At 47.3% G+C, this 18,226-nt stretch overlaps 1 protein-coding gene across 6 annotated transcripts in view; it reads left to right on the top strand.

The window, feature by feature from the left end:
- Nucleotides 1–18,226, top strand: part of KIDINS220 (kinase D interacting substrate 220) — a 987,486-nt gene that overhangs the window by 575,021 nt on the left and 394,239 nt on the right. For all 6 annotated transcript variants that reach the window (XM_069235892.1, XM_069235890.1, XM_069235888.1 and 3 more), the window contains exon 21: nucleotides 13,811–13,955. In XM_069235892.1, the coding sequence (XP_069091993.1) occupies nucleotides 13,811–13,955 (145 nt within the window). The remainder of the gene's footprint in view (nucleotides 1–13,810; nucleotides 13,956–18,226) is intronic.

Genomic DNA, 18,226 nt, shown 5'->3' with positions numbered 1-18,226 from the left:
GGTGACTGTAGCCATCCATTCCAGGCCTGAGCCCTAATTATATGGTCTGGGAATTGGGGAGGATTGTGAGGGGTGGCAGGACCTTGAAGAGTACCATATCAGCCCCTAGACCTTAATGTGGACTGGTGTGAGTACGTGGCAAAGGCCATTGGGCTGTACACCTTCCCAGATACTGGTATGCTTTCTACCCCTACCATGGCTATGGAGGAGGGAGCGTCATTTGCTTTGGTAGTGAGAAGGGCAGCTAAAGTCCTGGAGATTCAGTGGCAGTAAAGACTGACGTCTTGACAGAGGTGCTTCAGCCAGGAGCGACCCCCTCTGAACCGCTTCTCCCCTTTAATGTTTAATGAAGCCCTCACAGATGTCCTGCTTGAGCATTGGTCCAAACCCAGATCAGGTGCTCCTGTGAACAAGAGTATGTCCTGCAACCACCGCCATGCTCCAGGGGACCAAGCAGTTCCTCTCACAACACCCCACCATGGAGAGCTTTGGCGTTTAAGTCTCCATGCCCCATGTAAATCCTTTTGCATTCTCTACTGCCCAACCATATAGGGAATCCAAGAGGCTGGTTACCTTAGCTGAGAAAATGTTTTCTTCCATTAGCCTGGCATTGCGGTCCAGGAACACCAAGTGCCTTTTCCCTTTGGCCCATTACTGCTGTGCACTGTGAGACTCGGTTGCACAGGTGCTGCCCTGGTTCCGAAAGAGGCCCGTTCCGTACTTTCCCAAACTGTTGCTGACAGGAGAGATGTAGCTAAATTCACAATGAGATGTGGACTGGATACCACAACTCGCTGGGCAGAGCAGAGTGGTTTCATTGATGGCGGCTTTAAGACATTACACCTGGCTGACAAGGACTGGCTTTTCAGGGGATGCCCACGCCTCGCTTATGGACATACCCTTTGATGGCTCCTGTCTCTTCAGAGACAAGACGGACTCAGCGCTGGAGCGCTTTCAGGACATCAGGGCTACTGTCAGGTCCTTGAGTCTTTCCATGGTCCCTCGCCAACTCCAGTCTGCTTTTCTGTCCTTTTGTGGCCAAGGAAGAGGCTCCCTGCTGCTGCAATACCTGCCCAGCTACCACAGCGCTCAAGCTATCCAGTCTGAGTGGCTGGGGATGCATGGGTTGGGCAGCCAGAGGTTGGGCCAGTCCACCATATCCACAGCAGCCATAGCCTCTAAATCCCTTTAGTTTGCTCTCTTACCATGATGGGTACCCAGTGCTAGGCAGAATACAGCATCACCTACCCCACTAAAGGTCTATAACATCAGACCAATAGGTTTTTCAAATTGTCCAGAGGGGCTTCTCCCTCCCCTCGTGATCACCCCTCCACCCATGCCGCCCGCTTCTGACAGGCTGACGGATGACCTTTTTACCTTGCTTCACCAAGAAGTGACGGCTCTTTTGGCCAAGGGAGCCAAAGAGAGGGTGCCACTGCCAGAAGTAGGTTGTGGTTGCTATTCTGGCTACTTACTGTGAACAAGAAGAACGGAGGTCTTGATCCTATCCTTGACCTGGGCACGCTAAATTTCTTCCTCAAGAAGGCAAAGTTCCAAATGCTCACGGTTTCTCAAGTCCTGTCTGCCCTGGAACCTGGAGACTGGATGGTAGCGTTGGACTTGCAGGACGTATACTTCCATATTTCTGTCCTGCCTGCCCACAGGAGTTCCTGAATTTACTGTGGATCATTATCAATGTGCCAAGGTTACACAACTCCAACTTAGATGCTCCATTTCATCAGAGCTGTTCTGGACACGGTGCAGTTTCGGGCCTTTCCCCCTGAACGGCGAGTCCAGGATATTCAGGCTATGATACTGAGGTTTCAGCCTCTATCCTGGATTTCGGTGAGACTGACTCTGAGGTTGCTGGGCCTCACTGCCTCGGACATCCTGCATGTGACACATACCTGCTGGCATGTATAGGCTATGCAGTGGGACCTGAAGTTACAGTGGGCGCATCATCAGAGGAATCTCTCTGACATGGTCCAGATCTCAGAAAGAAATGCAAAATACCTGCAGTGGTGACAGGTGAGTCACTCCTGGGATGGGGCAGCCATCTAGGAGTGGTGGAGATCAGAGGCATCTTGTCTCTGGTGGAATCCCGACTCAATATCAACCTTCTGGATCTCTGGCGATACAGCTGGCATTGAAAGCCTTTCTTCCCTTTACAATGGGAAAGCTAGTACAAGTGTTGACGGACAACACTACCTCCATTTGGCACTAAAACAAACTGGGTGTGTGGACCCTCTGTCAAAAGGCCTACATCTCTGGATGAGGCTGGAACATTAGGGTACATCCCTGGTGGTTCAACCCCTGGCAGGCTCTTTGAATACCAAGACAGGCAAACTAGCTGATCATGGATGGCATCTCCATCTGGAGATGACGCAAGGTCTCTTTCAGCAGTGGGGAGAGCCTCAGTTACCTCTATTCACCACCACCGAGAACACACATTGTCAGCAGTCCTTTGCACTGAGGTTTTCAAGGCGGCTCTTGCTTGAAATGCCTTTCATCTCGTGTGGAGCTCGGGTCACCTGTATGCCTTTCCGCCCATACTACTCCCACCCAGAGTTCTCAAGAAGATCAGGAATGACCAGGCCCAAGTCATTTTTGTGGCCTTGGATGGGGCATTGAGAGTTTGGTTTCTGGAGCTATTGAGCATGGCCATCAGTTCTCCAATCAGGCTGCCCCTTTGGGAGGATCTTCTGTTGCAGCACGGGAGGGTTCTCCACTTAAACCTGCCAACTCTTTGCCTTCTTGTGTGGAGATTAAGTGGCAACAGTTCACAGCTTTCAACCTTCCTCTCGAAGCCTGCTGTGTTATCTTGGCAGACAGGTGTGCTTCCGCCAAGACGGTATGCACCTGCATTTGGAGAAAATTAGTGTTATGGTGTACAGAAACACACATTGCTTCTGTTTCTCCCCCTCTTTCTCAGGTAATTCTCTTTATTCTTTATTCTTTCTCTTGTTCAGCAGGGCTCTGCCCTGGGCACTTTAATGGGCTATTTTCCTACTATTTCAGCTTTTCTTTGGTTGCCTGAGCACCCACCCCTCTTCAAATCCCTTGTTGTAAATAGATTCTTGAAAGGTTTGCAACATCTGTTCTCACCTTCTCTTTTCATTAAGCCTCAGTGGGACCTCACTCTTGTCCCCACTGTCGTTATGTGTGCTCCTTTTGAGCCTTTGCACTGTTGTCCTCTCAGGCTTCTTACCATCAAGACAATGTTTCTCATAGCAATAACTAATACCCAGAGGGTCAGCGAGCTTCAGGCCTTGTCATCCAAGCCTCTATACTTGAACATCTACCGAGACAAAATGGTGCTTCATACGAGAGCCTCCTTTCTACCAAAAGTGGTCACTCCCTTTCATGCAGGCTAATCCATCACACTGCCTACTTTTTATCTCTGCTACATCCCTCCAAGGAGAAGGAGCAAGTTCACAGTCTGGACCCAAAAAAAGTGTTTTCGGTCTACCTTGACAACACACTAGAGTTCCAAGTGGATGACACACTCTTCATGGGGTATGTTGAAGTGAAGAAAGAACGCACCATGCAGAAGCGGACCATCTCCCGATGAACTGTACTCTGTATAAAGATCTGCTATGCATTGGCCAAGAAGTAACCTCCTAAGGACTTGCTTGCTCATTTCACAGAGTTAAAGTTGTGACAATTGTGTTAGCATGTTGGTTTCTGGTCCTGGATATCTGCCAGGCAGCAACTTGGGCAGCCTTGCTCCTAGGAGGTATAGATTGGGTATCTATTTAAAAGGTTAGGAATCTTCAGCTAGACGTCTCTGTCAGAGACTCTGTCTAGCTGCTAATTCCTTACAGACTTATCCTTATTCCTTGCTCTGTGAACAGATTGCTAGGGTCAACGTTTTTCCCCTTTCAGGGCCCTAGATTTCCACACCAGTGGTCAGTATTCTTTGTAGCTCCATGCTTCTGATGTGGAAAGACGCAAAAAGAAACTGTTGTCAGCGTGCTGGGGTGGCACCTATATAGGCAGCAGGCATGTCACCGAAAGTAAGTCACAGTCATTGGTACAGCGTTTTTCAGACCACATGCTACCATTGAAACTGTTCACTGCAAAGATTGGACATTCACGACCTTTGCAAGATAGGCAGACTGTGAGATAGCTTTAAATCCCACCATGGATGGGTCAGTGCAGGCCACACTTCTAAGGCCGACCCTTAAGAAACTGGGACAGCTGTTTATTGCAGGTACATTTATATTATTGGAGGAGTTCTGCTCCCTTGGAGAAGTCATCATCTTGGATCGATTTGCGTATTTTAGGGTGCGGTACGCAACCTCTGCACACTGGGCCACCTTTTTGATGATCCAATAGAGTATTTGCCATTTCCTGAGATGTATCTCACTGTGAACACGAGGGGATGGGTAGCTAGACTGTGTAATATGACAAAAGATGAACTGCCGACAGGGGAGGCTTGACTTGGAGAGGTGGGAAGGAGACTTGTTTGTGACACTGCGATTAAAAACTTGGCGATATTGCTGCAAGCAAACTGGTTTGGTTTCTAGTAAACACAGAAATAGTCATACATTTTCATATTCCCAACACTGCACCTCATAGACTATACTCACACCTCAAAGCACTGTCCACTGATCCAATCATTTTGGACCAACCTAGTGCCTACCCTCAATGAGATTGCTTCCACTTTCTTGACTTGTACAGTGCTCACGTTGTTGCTGGACTTTGTAGTGGATGTCCCTCAGAGCAGATGTTAATTTGACAAGTGGCCAAGGCCTTGCTCAAAGGTCCCACACCGAAGACTAAAGATTGCCTACGGGATGCAGTATTTTGTAGTGAGCAGAAGGAGACATATATCACTGTACTGGTCCCTACATCCAGACCAAAAGACATATGGGATCCTTTTAGAGAGTACATGTCAGGGGGAAAAGCAGCTGATACCTGCCCTCTTTCTGGTACAGAGACTTTGAGGACTGTGAACGATTTCTGGAAAAAACTCAGAGCATTAACTGGATGTACTTGGTGGGGTGGACTTTGGATGATTCTACAGGGCGGAATTTCCTTATTGGATAATGTGACAATGTATGTACTGTCAAGACTGTGTTCTCTGTTAATTGCTTCAGAGTGACTATGGGCCCGATGTCCGATCTTTTGTTTTGCGACTCGCAATTTACGATCCATTTGCGTATCGCAAAACAAAATGTACAGCAGTGTGAACTATACTGTTTGTGATTCCCAAATGGGTCATAAAGGACCTGCTTCATTAATGTTCAAGAGGCAGGTTGCAATTTGCGACCCATTGCACTCACATGGATGGTGGCCTGCTGGGCATTTTTTCAATAAAAGTTTTTTTTTTTTTTTACATGCAATGCAACCCGTTTTTCCTTAATGGAAAATTGGATGTAGTTCAGAAAGATAAATTAAAAGTTTTATTTTCATTTTTTTTTTCAGAGTAGGCATTGGTCCGTGGGACACAACGTGTCACAAATCCCTTTATGCTAGGTCCCCTATCACTTCATGTGCCAGGTGTAAGTCAGCCCTAAGGCAGGGTGCATTCAGGCACATGTGAGAGCATAAATGCATGAGCAGATATGCCCCTGCTATATCTTTGTCGCTTCTGAGACATAGTAAGTGCACAGGGAAGCCATTTTAAATGCATGTGCTGGACACTGGTCATTACGAGCTCCCCAACTTTATGATGGCTTCTTTGAATCCTGGGATGTTTGGAATCAAACATCTCAGAATAATAAACCCTCACTGTCCCCAGTGATGGATTTATTAATGTATGCACACAGAAGGCAACTTAGAGGTACCCCCCTGTAAACCTACTAAATACTAGTGTGTTTACTGACTGGTCCCAACCAGTCCAGCCACCACAGATGCGTTTCTGGCCCCCTACTTGAGACAAAGGTCTGCACTGAGCGGAGGTGTGACCTCTCCCAGGCAGGATGGACATTTTAGGGCGGGAAGCTTCAAAGGCCTTGCCGCCTCTGTAATGCGACCCATGTCTCTATAAATAGTGGAGATGACCAGTCCTCCATGTTCTGACCCCACTTTTAGCTGCAGCACAGGTGGGAAAATTAGTTAAATTAGGAGGAGTGCCCACTTATGCCAGTCACACCCCTAAGGTGGACAAGCTGAAGTGGACACTACTTTTCATATTCCTCCATCTTGCTTGGAAGGAATTAGGGCACTAGGGTTAGGGTTATGCCAACTTCCCAGCAGAACTGGCCATAAGAAGGGTATAGTCACCCTACAGGTGGTCAGAGAGATTCCTTCTTGCTTTCCGAAGTGCAGACAGAGTTTTGTGACACTGGAGGATGCACGGCTATGGATGTTGCAGAGTCCTTGCAATGCACATGAAAAAAGTTGCAGTAGGAACCCTCCTACTAGGTGCAGTCTTGCCTTGGGTCCCCGCAAAGTCAAACCGCAGGTCCAATGTCCAGGTTGCAGACGTGTCCCGCAGAAGAGTCCTCAGATGAATCCACAGACGAATCTAGGGTCCCACCCTGAGGGGTACCCTTAAATAACCCAGGAAGGGGGTTGGACGCTTGCTGCAGTAACCCACCTATCGGGGGTGTCAGGGACGTCGCCTAGCTGGACTAACCAGTCAGATGCTCCCTGCGGCTTCTGCTATTTCCAAGATGGCACAATCAAATGGCCACCTGGCAGAGATTGGGGCACCTCCCTAGGGTAGGAGCTGGACATGGGGATGGTCACTCCCCTGTCCTTTGTGTGGTTTTGCACCAGCACAGGAACCGGGGGCTCCAGCACTGGAGTAAACCGGGTTATGCAAGGAAGGCACCAAATGTGCCCTTCAAAGCAGTCTGGTTGTGCTCAGGAGCACCCCGAGACCAGAGACAACTGTTTCTAAAGGAGAGGTGGTAGCATCTCTCCTCTACAGGAAATCCTTTGTTCTGCCATCCCCTGCTCGAGTTAGGCTCAGCAGCAGGAGTGCAGAACAGTGTCTAGGGTCGCCAGAAGCACAGGCTGGCAGGCCGACCCTGCAACGCTGTACAGGCAGAAATGGAGGATCCCCTAGGGACTCTGTAGAGTACATAGTATCATGCAGCTAGCACTGGAATTGGTGTAGTTGCATGATTTCAACATGTTTGATACCAAACATGACTAGGTTTGGTGAAGCCATTATGTAGTTGGACATCTCGTGTTGACCAGCGTCCACTACATACATTAAGATGGCATCTCCGCACTTACAAAGCCCAGAAAATTGAGTCTGGGGTTTGTAGGGGAATGTCTGCTCATGCATGGTTGCCCTCACACTGAGAACCATGCACCTTGCCCTTGTGCTGAAGGGCTTACCTTAGCGGTGACTTATATGGTCAGAGTGCAGTGAACGTGATGGAAGGTAAACCTTATATATGGGGTGAATGGTGCATGCACCATTTCACACAGGCTGCAGTATCAGGCTTGTAGTCACAGTTTGCATGGGCCCGGTGGGTGGCATGCAGCAGCCCATAGGAGACCCCAGTGTGCCAGTCCCCTAGGTACCTAAGTACCATATACTGAGGATTTACATGGGTGCACCAGTATGCCAATTGTGAGGTGTAAAGGTTACTTATCAACTAAATGTAGGGGAGAGAAAACTGACACTGAGGTCCTTTTTAGCAGGATCCCAGTGTACTTCAGTCTAAACATAATGAAATTGGACAGATAAGTGGGGGTAACTATGTCAGAAGAGTGCTACTTTCTCCCAAACAAGAGGATAAGACTAGCCTTTCCCAGATGAGTCTTCATTTTCTAAGTGGAAATATCTGGAAATCCCATCTGCGTTGGCATGGTTACGCCCAGGTCTATGTTCCACTGAAAAGTCCATCCCCTGTAGGGAAATGGACCACCTCAAAAGTTTTGGATTTTCGCCCTTCATCTGTTTAAGCCATAAGAGGGGCTTGTTGTCTAAAATACTCTATACAGTTCTGGAACACCCTGTTCCTGTCACTGATGGGGAGAATTGCACTTTAAAAAATGGTGGTGTGCCCGCTGTTTATATGTTATGCAGGCTGTTTCCATAAGATCCCACAGGTGTTTTTTAGAAAGCTGGAAAAGTTGACAGGGACCTCCTATGGCAAGGAAAGAGATGTACAGTGAGTCTATCGACCTTCCAGGAATTGTGGGACACTGGTGGACTGGAAGTGCCAGATTTTGAAATGTATTATATTATTGTTACCATTTTATGATAACTGTGAACACTTGTTGTGAGATTGTTAATCCTATCTTGCAGCTTGAAAGATTTCAACAAATTTAAAAAAAAGTAGGGGCTTGTGGTCTGTCTGAACAATAAAGTGAGTGCCAAAAATGTATGGCCTCAACAGGGCCCAGACCACAGCAAATGCCTCCCTCTCTAAAGCTGACCAACGTTTCTCTCTGGGGGTCAACCTCCTGCTAATAAAAGCTACTAGTTGATCCTGGCTCTTTTCATTAAGTTGGGATAGTACTGCTCCTATTGCTGTTTTTGAAGCATCCGTCTGAACAATGAATTATTTTGAGTAGTCAGGGCTGCTTTTAAGAACTGGACCGGAGCACATGGCCTTTCGCAGGTTATAAGGAAATGCCTCCTTGGCATGGTTACCCCCTAACTTTTTGCCTTTGCTGATGCTAAGTTTTGATTGAAAGTGTGCTGGGACCCTGCTAACCAGGCCCCAGCACCAGCATTCTTTCCCTAAACTGTACCTTTGTCTCCACAATTGGCACAGCCCTGGCACTCAGATAAGTCACTCTTAACTGGTTCCCCTGGTACCAAGGGCCCTGATGCCAGGGAAGGTCTCTAAGGGCTGCAGCATGTCTTATGCCACCCTGGGGACCCCTCACTCAGCACATGCACACTGCCTCACAGCTTGTGTGTGCTGGTGGGGAGAAAATGACTAAGTCGACATGGCCCTCCCCTCAGAGTGCCATGCCAACCTCACACTGCCTGTGGCATAGGTAAGTCACCCCTCTAGCAGGCCGTACAGCCCTAAGGCAAGGTGCACTATACCACAGGTGAGGGCATATGTGCAAGAGCACTATGCCTCTACAGTGTCTAAGCAAAACCTTAGACATTGTAAGTGCAGGGTAGCCATAAGAGTATATGGTCTGGGAGTTGTCAAACACAAACTCCACAGTTCCATAATAGCTACATTGAAAACTGGGAAGTGTGGTATCAAACTTCTCAGCACAATAAATGCCCACTGATGCCAGTGTGCAATTTATTGTAACATACGCCCAGAGGGCAACTTAGAGATGCCCCCTGAATACCAATCCGACTTCTAGTGTAGGCTGACCAGTTTCTGTCAGCCTGCCACACACCAGCCATGTTTCTGGCCACATGGGAGAGTGCCTTTGTCACTCTGTGGCCAGGAACAAAGCCTGTACTGGGTGGAGGTGCTTCACACCTCCCCCTGCAGGAACTGTAACACCTGGCGGTGAGCCTCAAAGGCTCACCCTTTTTGTTACCTCGCCCCAGGGCATCCCAGCTAGTGGAGACGCCTGTCCCTCCGGCCACTGCCCCCACTTTTGCGGCAAGGCTGGAGGAGATAATGAGAAAAACAAGGAGGAGTCACCCACCAGTCAGGACAGCCCCTAAGGTGTCCTGAGCTGAGGTGACCCCTGCCTTTAGAAATCCTCCACTTTAGTTTTGGAGTATTCCCCCAATAGGATTAGGGATGTTCCCCCCTCCCCACAGGGAGGAGGCACAAAGAGGGTGTAGCCACCCTCAAGTACAGTAGCCATTGGCTACTGCCCTCCCAGACCTAAACACACCCCTAAATTCAGTATTTAGGGGCCTTCCAGATCCCAGGAAATCAGATTCCTGCAACTTGAAGAAACGAGAAGGACTGCTGACCTACAAGCCTGCAGAGAAGACGGAATTCAACAACTGCTTTGGACCCAGCCCTACCGGCCTGTCTCCAACTTTGAAAACCTGCAACCAGCGACGCATCCGACAGGGACCAGCGACTTCTGAAGCCTCAGAGGACTGCCCTGGACTAAAGGACCAAGAAACTCCCATGAGCAGCGGCCCTGCTCAAAACCAGCTACTTCTTTGCAACAAAGAAGCAACTTTCAAAGACTGCACGTTTCCTGCCGGAAGCGTGAGACTTCACACTCTGCACCTGACGCCCCCGGCTTGCGATCCAGAGAACAAACACCACAGGGAGGACTCCCCGGCGACTGCGAGCCCGTGAGTAGCCAGAGACGACCCCCCTGAGCTCCCACAGCGACACCTGCAGGGAGAATCCAGAGGCTCCCCCTGACCCGACTGCCTGTAACAAGGGACCCGATGCCTGGAACCAGCACTGCACCCGCAGCCCCCAGGACCTGAAGGAACTGAACCTCAGTGCAGGAGTGACCCCCAGGCGACCCTCTGCCTAGCCCAGGTGGTGGCTGTCCCGAGAAGCCCCCACTGTGCCTGCCTGCACCACTAGAGTGACCCCCGGGTCCCTCCATTGAAACCAATACAAAACCAGACGCCTGCTTTGCACACTGTACCCGGCCGCCCCTGTGCCGTTGAGGGTGTGTTTTGTGTGCCTACTTGTGTCCCCCCAGTGCTCTACAAAACTCCCCTGGTCTGCCCCCTGAGGACGCAGGTACTTACCTGCTGGCAGACTGTAACCGGAGTACCCCTGTTCTCCATAGGCGCCTATGTGTTTTGGGCACCTCTTTGACCTCTGCACCTGACCGACCCTATGTTGCTGGAGCTGTGGCTTTGGGGTTGCCCTGAACCCCCAACGGTGGGCTGCCTATGCCCAGGAGACTGACTGTGTAAGTGCTTTACTTACCTTAGAAAACTAACCAAACTTACCTCCCCAAGAACTGTTGATTTTTGCAGTGTCCACTTTTAAAATAGCTTATTGCCATTTTAACCAAAACTGTGTGTACTACTGTTTTAAATCAAAGTTCTATACTTACCTGTGTGAAGTACCTTGCATTTTTTGTACTTAGCTCAAATCTTGAATCTTGTGGTTCTAAAACAAATTAAGAAAATATATTTTTCTGTATAAAAGCTATTGGCCTGGAGTTAAGTCTTTCAGTGTGTGTTCCTCATTTATTGCCTGTGGTTGTTCAACAAATGCTTAACACTACCCTCTGATAAGCCTACTGCTTGACCACACTACCACAAATTAGAGCATAGTATTATCTAATTTTGCCACTATCAACCTCTAAGGGGCACCCTTGGACTCTGTGCACACTATCTCTCACTCTGATGTACTACATACAATGCCAACTTCCTACAGGCCCCTTTTGGAGGGGGGGGACCATATACTAAAAACAATGGAATGTGAAAGTCTCTTCTAACCAAGACTACTGCCCAAGGACCCTCTAGGACTGGGGAAGCTCTAAAACACCAAAGGTAAGTAGCTAGGATTCCCAGACGCCCTTATGCAGAGATGTAACCCCGGGTCGGTGTCCATAGGATATCATGGGGAAGTTGTGGTTAGAGGTTTTGTATTCTAGGACCCTTTCCAGAGGATCCAGAGGAAACCCGTTGGGACAAGAAAGGTTCAACAGTGTCTCCACATGTGGATACTCAGAGAAGTGGAGTACCCATACCAGGGTGCCCAGGTGCATAGGGGTGAAGTCGTGTTGTAACCTCCTGTTGAAGTCAGTTGGGACCTTGGTTGTCCAGCTGCTGTCATGATCCGTGGACCCAGGCATGAATTCCGGAAGAAGAGGACCTAAGGAAAGAGGGAAGAGGGTCCAGACATCCCAGGGGTGCCCAGGCGGTACATGGGGCATTGCCCATCCTTCTTGGAGATGCTTTCCCATTGGACGGTGGTCGAAGAAGGACAGCTGTGGTGTCCAGGCGATACAGGAGGTCCCAGGAGTAGTCCACGAGCTGTCCCACACCAGTCGTCGGATTGCAGAGTAGATCATTGGTCAGCAGAAGCACCAACAATCCTTGGCAAATGCAAGAACGCATTGCATGGAGTGTGGCAGAATTTTGGGGACTAGCACGGTCCATGAGACTTTACCTTTCCAGGTAAGTCAGGGCCAGCCCTCAGCAAGCAGGAGAGCCAGCAAGAATCATTGGAGCCCCCAGCAGGGCTCTCTGGCAGCAGGCACAGGGAGTCACTAGGAGGCCTCAGCAGCACAGCAAAGAGGGGTGCCTACATCGCAGGTGTTGCAGAGAGAACATCGTTCTTGGAGCTGCTTAGTGCTGAAGGCTGAGGCTTCTTGGAGCTAGGAGGTCTTGGGACTGAAGAGCCAACAAGCCTTGGCAACAAGAAATAGGCTCCAATGAGGGACCTCAGTCTTCTCAGTCGCAAAGAAGACAGGTCAGACCTCGAGATGGTCACAGAGCCACCATCTGTGTTGTAGAGCATTGGAGAAACCATAGGACAGCAGGATCCACAACCAGTTGTCGAGCTTGAGGTGCCTGTGGATGCAGTAGAGTGACTCCTCAACTCCAAGGAAGATTCCTTCTTGCTTCCCTAAGTGCAGGCAGGGTCCTTCTGACTCTGGAGGATGCACGGCCACAAATGTTGCAAAGTCCTTACAATGCATGGGAACAAAGTTGCAGTAAGAGCCCTCCTACTAGGTGCAGTCTTGTCTTGGGTCCCGGCGAAGTCCAACAGCGGTTCCAGTGCCCGGGTTGCAGAAGTGTCTTGCTGCAGAGTCTTGCAGATGAATCTTGATTTTTCAGATGCTTCTAGGGTCCAACTCTCAGGAAAGCCCTTAAGTCACATAGGAAATGGGTTGGACACTTACAGGGGTGGCGGGGGAGAGGGGTCAGGGATGTCACCCAGCTGGACTAAACAGTCAGATGCTGCCAAGTGCCTCTGCTCCTCTTATTTCCAAGATGGCAGAATAAAGTGGCCACCTGGCAGAGCTCTGGGCACCTCCCTAGGGGAGGAGCTGGACACGGTGGTCACTCCCCCGTCAGTTGTCTGATTTCGTGCCAGAGTGGGATCTGGGGTCTCCTGCACTGGAGTAAACAGGGTTATGCAGGGAGGGCACCAAATGTGCCCTTCAAAGCAGTTTGATGGTGCTCATAGGCACCCCCACCCCAGCCCAGACACACCTGTTTCTAAAGGAGAGGTGGTAACACCTCTCCTGTACAGGAAACCCTTTGCTCTGCCTTCCTCTGATTGAGTTAGGCTCAGCAACAGGAGGGCAGACCAGTGTCTGTGGTTGGCAGCAGCACGGGTTGGCATGCAGACCCAGCAAAGCTGTGCAGGCAGACATGGGGGATCCACTAGGGAACCACCAGAGTACATGGTATCATGGAACTAGCACTGGAATCAGTGTAGTTGCATGATTCCAGCATATTTGATACCAAACATGACTAGGTGAGGTGAAGTCATTATGTAGTTGGGCATCTCGTATTGACCAGCATCCACTGCATACCTTAAGATGGCATCCCCGCACTTACAAAGCATGCAAGCATGCAGGGGTGCCCTCACACTGAGAACCATGCACCCTGCCCTTGGGCTGAAAGGGGTGACTTGTACGGTCAGAGTACAGTGATATAAGGTAAATCTTGAGTTTATATGTGGGGTGAAAGGTGCATGCACCATTTCACACAAGCTGCAGTGGCAGGCTTGACGTTACAGTTTGCGTGGGCCCCCATGGGTAGCACAATACATGCTGCAGCCCTTGGGGGACCCCTAGTGTACCAATGCCCTACGTATCTAAGTACCACATACTAGGGACTTAGATGGGTGCACCAGTATGCCAATTATGAGGTGTAAAAGTTATTTACCAACTAAATTTAGGGGAGAGATCACTGACACTGGGGTCCTGGTTAGCAAGATCCCAGTGTACTACTATTTTTATAACAAGGATTCATGCAAGACATTCACTGACTCCAGCCAAATTTTTGTATTTTCGACTCCAGGATACATATAGAAGAAGACAGATACATCGCACCATTACACGGCAGATGTCTTTCGATCTTACTAAAATGCTGGTGACAGAGGATTGGTTCAGTGACATCAGCCCCCAGACCATGAGGCGATTACTTAACATTGTCTCGGTCACTGGTGAGTTTCCTACTTTTTGCTTCCATTCAGATAGGGAGGAGGGTAGTAAACTCTGGCTCTTTGCACAGAATGTTTTTGAGAATATTTATCTGTAAAGTGTTTTTAGTTGAGAGCAAACAGTAGTTTAGAAAAAGTTACTACTTATAATTACTTTTTCATATTGTGTTGTATTAACATAAGGCAAATTTATCTTAGCTTCAAGATTAAATTCCATTAAGCTATGTTTCACAGCATGTGTTTCTCACTCAAAGTTTATTTGGCCGTTAGTTAGAATAAGTTCAAAGAATATTGCTTTTAGACTGCTTTTTATGTATACTTTAGTAAAAGTTAGTAATTGGATATTCTACAGTATCACTGCTGGTACGAACAGAATAACATTCGCAGATGTGGAGAAATTACTGAGGAAATTAATTTTGTATGTTCACCGTGTGAATCTACCTTACAGCTTTGAACCAAAAACAGAAATCGTTGTGAATGCCATGAGAAAGCTGGGATGAGTATAAGCAACTGTATCAGGGTGTGTTTAACAGAAATATATCAGTTCATCTCACTAAGTGCAAATTACAATTTCATCTAAGTGTAATACGGTCTACAAAAGCCATTACTCACAACTTATGTGATTGTCATGTTATTGTGCTTTTATGTACGCGTAGAATTAGCTATCAAGGGCTGACTGTTCAAAGGGATGCCCTGGGAATCTTCTAGTATGTGCTGATATTCCTACGGGGGCTAGCCTTCATAAGGATTCCTAAGAGCCAACTCTGTTCTTGACCTTTATGATAAATTGTGTTAAGGTTGCTCACTGGGCTTAGCTCTTGCCCCAAAACATTAGGGTACAATGTTTGCAGGGTCTTCAATCCTTCTGAATGCTTAAAATAAGTATTATTGGGGTATTGACCTATTTGAGCGTCCAGTTCATTTAAAGGTATATGATCTATCTATTGTGATTAATAGACGTGCACACTTCACATTGAGCTTGACATGCAGTTCTAATACCATGTGTGTCATCTACTTTCTCTTGTCCTTTTCTGCCCAGTCAAGCCAAGACCACATGTCCAGGCATATCTTTACTCTGCTATATAAATTTGAGCTTTGTTAGTTATCCGTCATCTTTCTTGTACTTGCAGATATTATTCTTAAAAAGTAGTTATGCTGGTATTCAGGTGGTAGAGACCACATTTCAATCCAGACATTCTAAACCCTCCAGCTTTATAGTTTTCTAAGAGGAAAGTCGTTGTTTATGGTAGGCAGAGAATTTGAGATCTCTGCCTACCATAAACAATGTCTATTCCTATGTATAAACCAGACACCCATTAATTACATGGTTTTACAAAACAAAGAACATTGTTAAACTGGGATTTGTTGGTTACTTGTGTGCTGCAGTGCTTTAAAGAAGCTTCAACCTGGGCATCAGAAAAAAGGACAAAATTAGCTTTAAAAAAGAGTGTCAAGAGTGTCATTTCTTCTCTGTAACTAAATACAGAGAGCACTGCTGGCAGTAGGGGTAAGTAGAAAGACGAGTTAAAAAAAATGCATTTAACTTTTTACAACTCACTGTCGTCCGTCTAGTGTTTTCGACAACCCGCTATGCCTAAATAGTTTTCTAAATAAATCACACAGCTAAGACAACCAAGGGTAAACATGTTTTATCTGCCCAACAAAGAGTTAAATATTAAGATGGGAGTTTTGCCTTTGTAGGCTTCACTAAAATGCTTTGGATGATGTCTTCATCCACTCAAAGATTGTCCTTAAACTGTGTTTGGAATATGGTTCCTTACTACAGATAGTAATTTATAACTTTAGTGCTTAACTGTATCTACTACACTGCAGAAGTCTGTAAACCGTGTGGGGTTTGCTGAGATGAAGTTGTGGTTAATTTAGCGTATCAGTCAGACATCATAAAAGCGTGGTGGTGGTGAGAAAGCCAGTAGATTTGACTTTCTTTTTCTAGCGCTGACAAAATGCAAGCGCTTGCTGCACTGCAAAACTATTGATCAATAATCATTTGGGTATACGGTTTATAGAAGAGAGAACATGTGATGACAAAGTCTACTTTTCAGATTGAAAACATTTCCTGAATCTTTCCAGTGGAGCTAGCAGGAAATAGTCAGTAGAAAGAAAGTGAGACTAAATAGTCCCAGAGGCTGAATCACAATGCCACTTACAATGTCTCTAGTCTAAAAACCAGTGGTTGAAGGGGTCTGAGCCAAAGCCACTTAACCCCTTCGCTGCCAGGCCTTTTCCCCCTCAGGTGCCAGGCTTTTTATTGCCTATTTGGGGCAGTTCGCACTTAGGCCCTAATAACTTTTTGTCCACATAAGCTACCCACGCCAATTTTGCTTCCTTTTTTTCCAACATCCTAGGATTCTGGAGGTACCCAGAGTTTGTGGGTTCCCCTGACGGAGACCAAGAAATTAGCCAAAATACAGTGACAATTTCTTTTTCTTTTTTTTTAAAGGGTAAAAAGGGCTGCAGAAGAAGGCTTGTGTTTTTTTCCCCCTGAAAATAACACCAGCAAAGGGTTTGTAGTGCTAAGATCACCATCTTCCCAGCTTTCCGGAACAGACAGACTTTGTGCTTTCAGCCTCCTTCCAGTTAGTGACAGAAATGGGTGTGAATCAAATGCTGGATCTCGGACAGCTAAACATTTCTGAAAAGTAGACAAAATTCTGAATTCAGCAAGGGGTAATTTATGTAGATCCTACAAGGGTTTCCTACAGAAAATAAAAGCTTAAATGAAAAAATATTGAAATTGAGGTAAAAAAAAACCCAGCCATTTTCCTCCACGTTTTACTCTGTACCTTTTTCCTGCGATGTCCACGGGGCCGTTCCCCTTATGGGTAAGTATGATAAAAAAAAAAATCCCTGGTGTCTAGTGGTTTGGATCGGCCTAATTATATTATTATATATATTATATTATTATATTAGGCCGATCTGAAATGGCCTAAAAATCACTTGGCCCCCTGGGGGAGGAGCCCTTGCCCAAGGGGCTGCTCCCGTTATTGAAATGTACTCCAAAAAATAAAAAATCCCTGTTGTCAAGTGGGCATTTCCTTTCCTTTCATGTCTCTCCCGTCCCACCTCGCGGTCGGAAGAGAAATGCAAAAGCATTTCTCTTCTGGGATCGCGCTGCGTGCGATTTGCACGCTGACATCATCAGACGTCACTGGGGGGTGGGCGTCGGGGGTAGAAGGGGTATCGATTCCCCTTCCATCCCCAACTGGGATGTGTGGGAGGGAGGCCCACGAAGGGAGCACTCCCCCTGTGGGCCAGGTGCAGGACGAACTGGTCTCGCCCAGGCACACGGCAACCGTGTGCCTGGACGAGACCAGTTCGTCTGGGGCATCCTACAGGTTAAACTACAGATGTAGATTTTTGCCATCAGTGAAGCAAACAACACTGCAGGCCAAACCTAGAAAGGCAAAAGTGTTGTAGAACATAAGTTTCAGATGTAAATGTATTTCTTTCTCAGTAGAAGGTAGGCTGTGAATGGCCTATGTTAATTCAGTCAGAGATGAGGATTGGCTTAGAGACTTTTGTCTGAAAATGATCCTTCACATACGAAGAAAAAAGCCTTAACATGTTTTGGTTCACTGTGGAGTGCCACAAATACATTGTTTTCCCATTCCAGTCACATCACATGGTCAGCTTAGCATGTCGATTTTTAACATGCCCAATTATCTTTCGTCAGTTAAATTCATACTTCATATTTGCATTGTGAAAACAGCAGCAAAAACACCCCACTGCCAAATAGTAGTGTCAGGATGTTCTGGTGGATACAATACTTCTAACTGCAGTTTCCTCATTTTTAGAATATTCCTAGGCAACAGACTGGATCAAGAAGATTTCTCATCTTAGTCTGTGTGTACCAGTTGGTGGCATAGTGCGGCTGCATGTCTACTTTGCCCTCGAACAAATGACTGAAGCCACATATAGGTTCTACCTCTACACGCTGACATCACTTCTTTTGTTCTGCATCTTTGAATACAAATTAGGAAGTAGTGCCTAACTTTTTCTTCCCAGTTGATGAGCTTTTACTCTTACGGTTTCCTTTCAGTGTACAAGAGAATATGGCCCCTCCTAAAACCATAGTGTTTAAACCATGTAAGAATTATCACAAACAAATACCTGTGACCCATCTGCATGAGGTGTGCATCTCATGTTTGGGTTGTGTGAGAAGTGTGCCCTGATGCACCCGAAGGCGATCCGGGACCTCACGGCCAAGCTGTGCATTGCTGAGCACTGAAAAAGCTGCTCCCTTTCGAAGCCAA

This window comes from Pleurodeles waltl, chromosome 5, assembly GCF_031143425.1.
Source record: "Pleurodeles waltl isolate 20211129_DDA chromosome 5, aPleWal1.hap1.20221129, whole genome shotgun sequence".
Taxonomy (NCBI): Eukaryota; Metazoa; Chordata; class Amphibia; order Caudata; family Salamandridae; genus Pleurodeles; species Pleurodeles waltl.
Note: the sequence above shows the minus strand (reverse complement) of the source record. Positions and strands in the feature narration are given on the sequence as shown.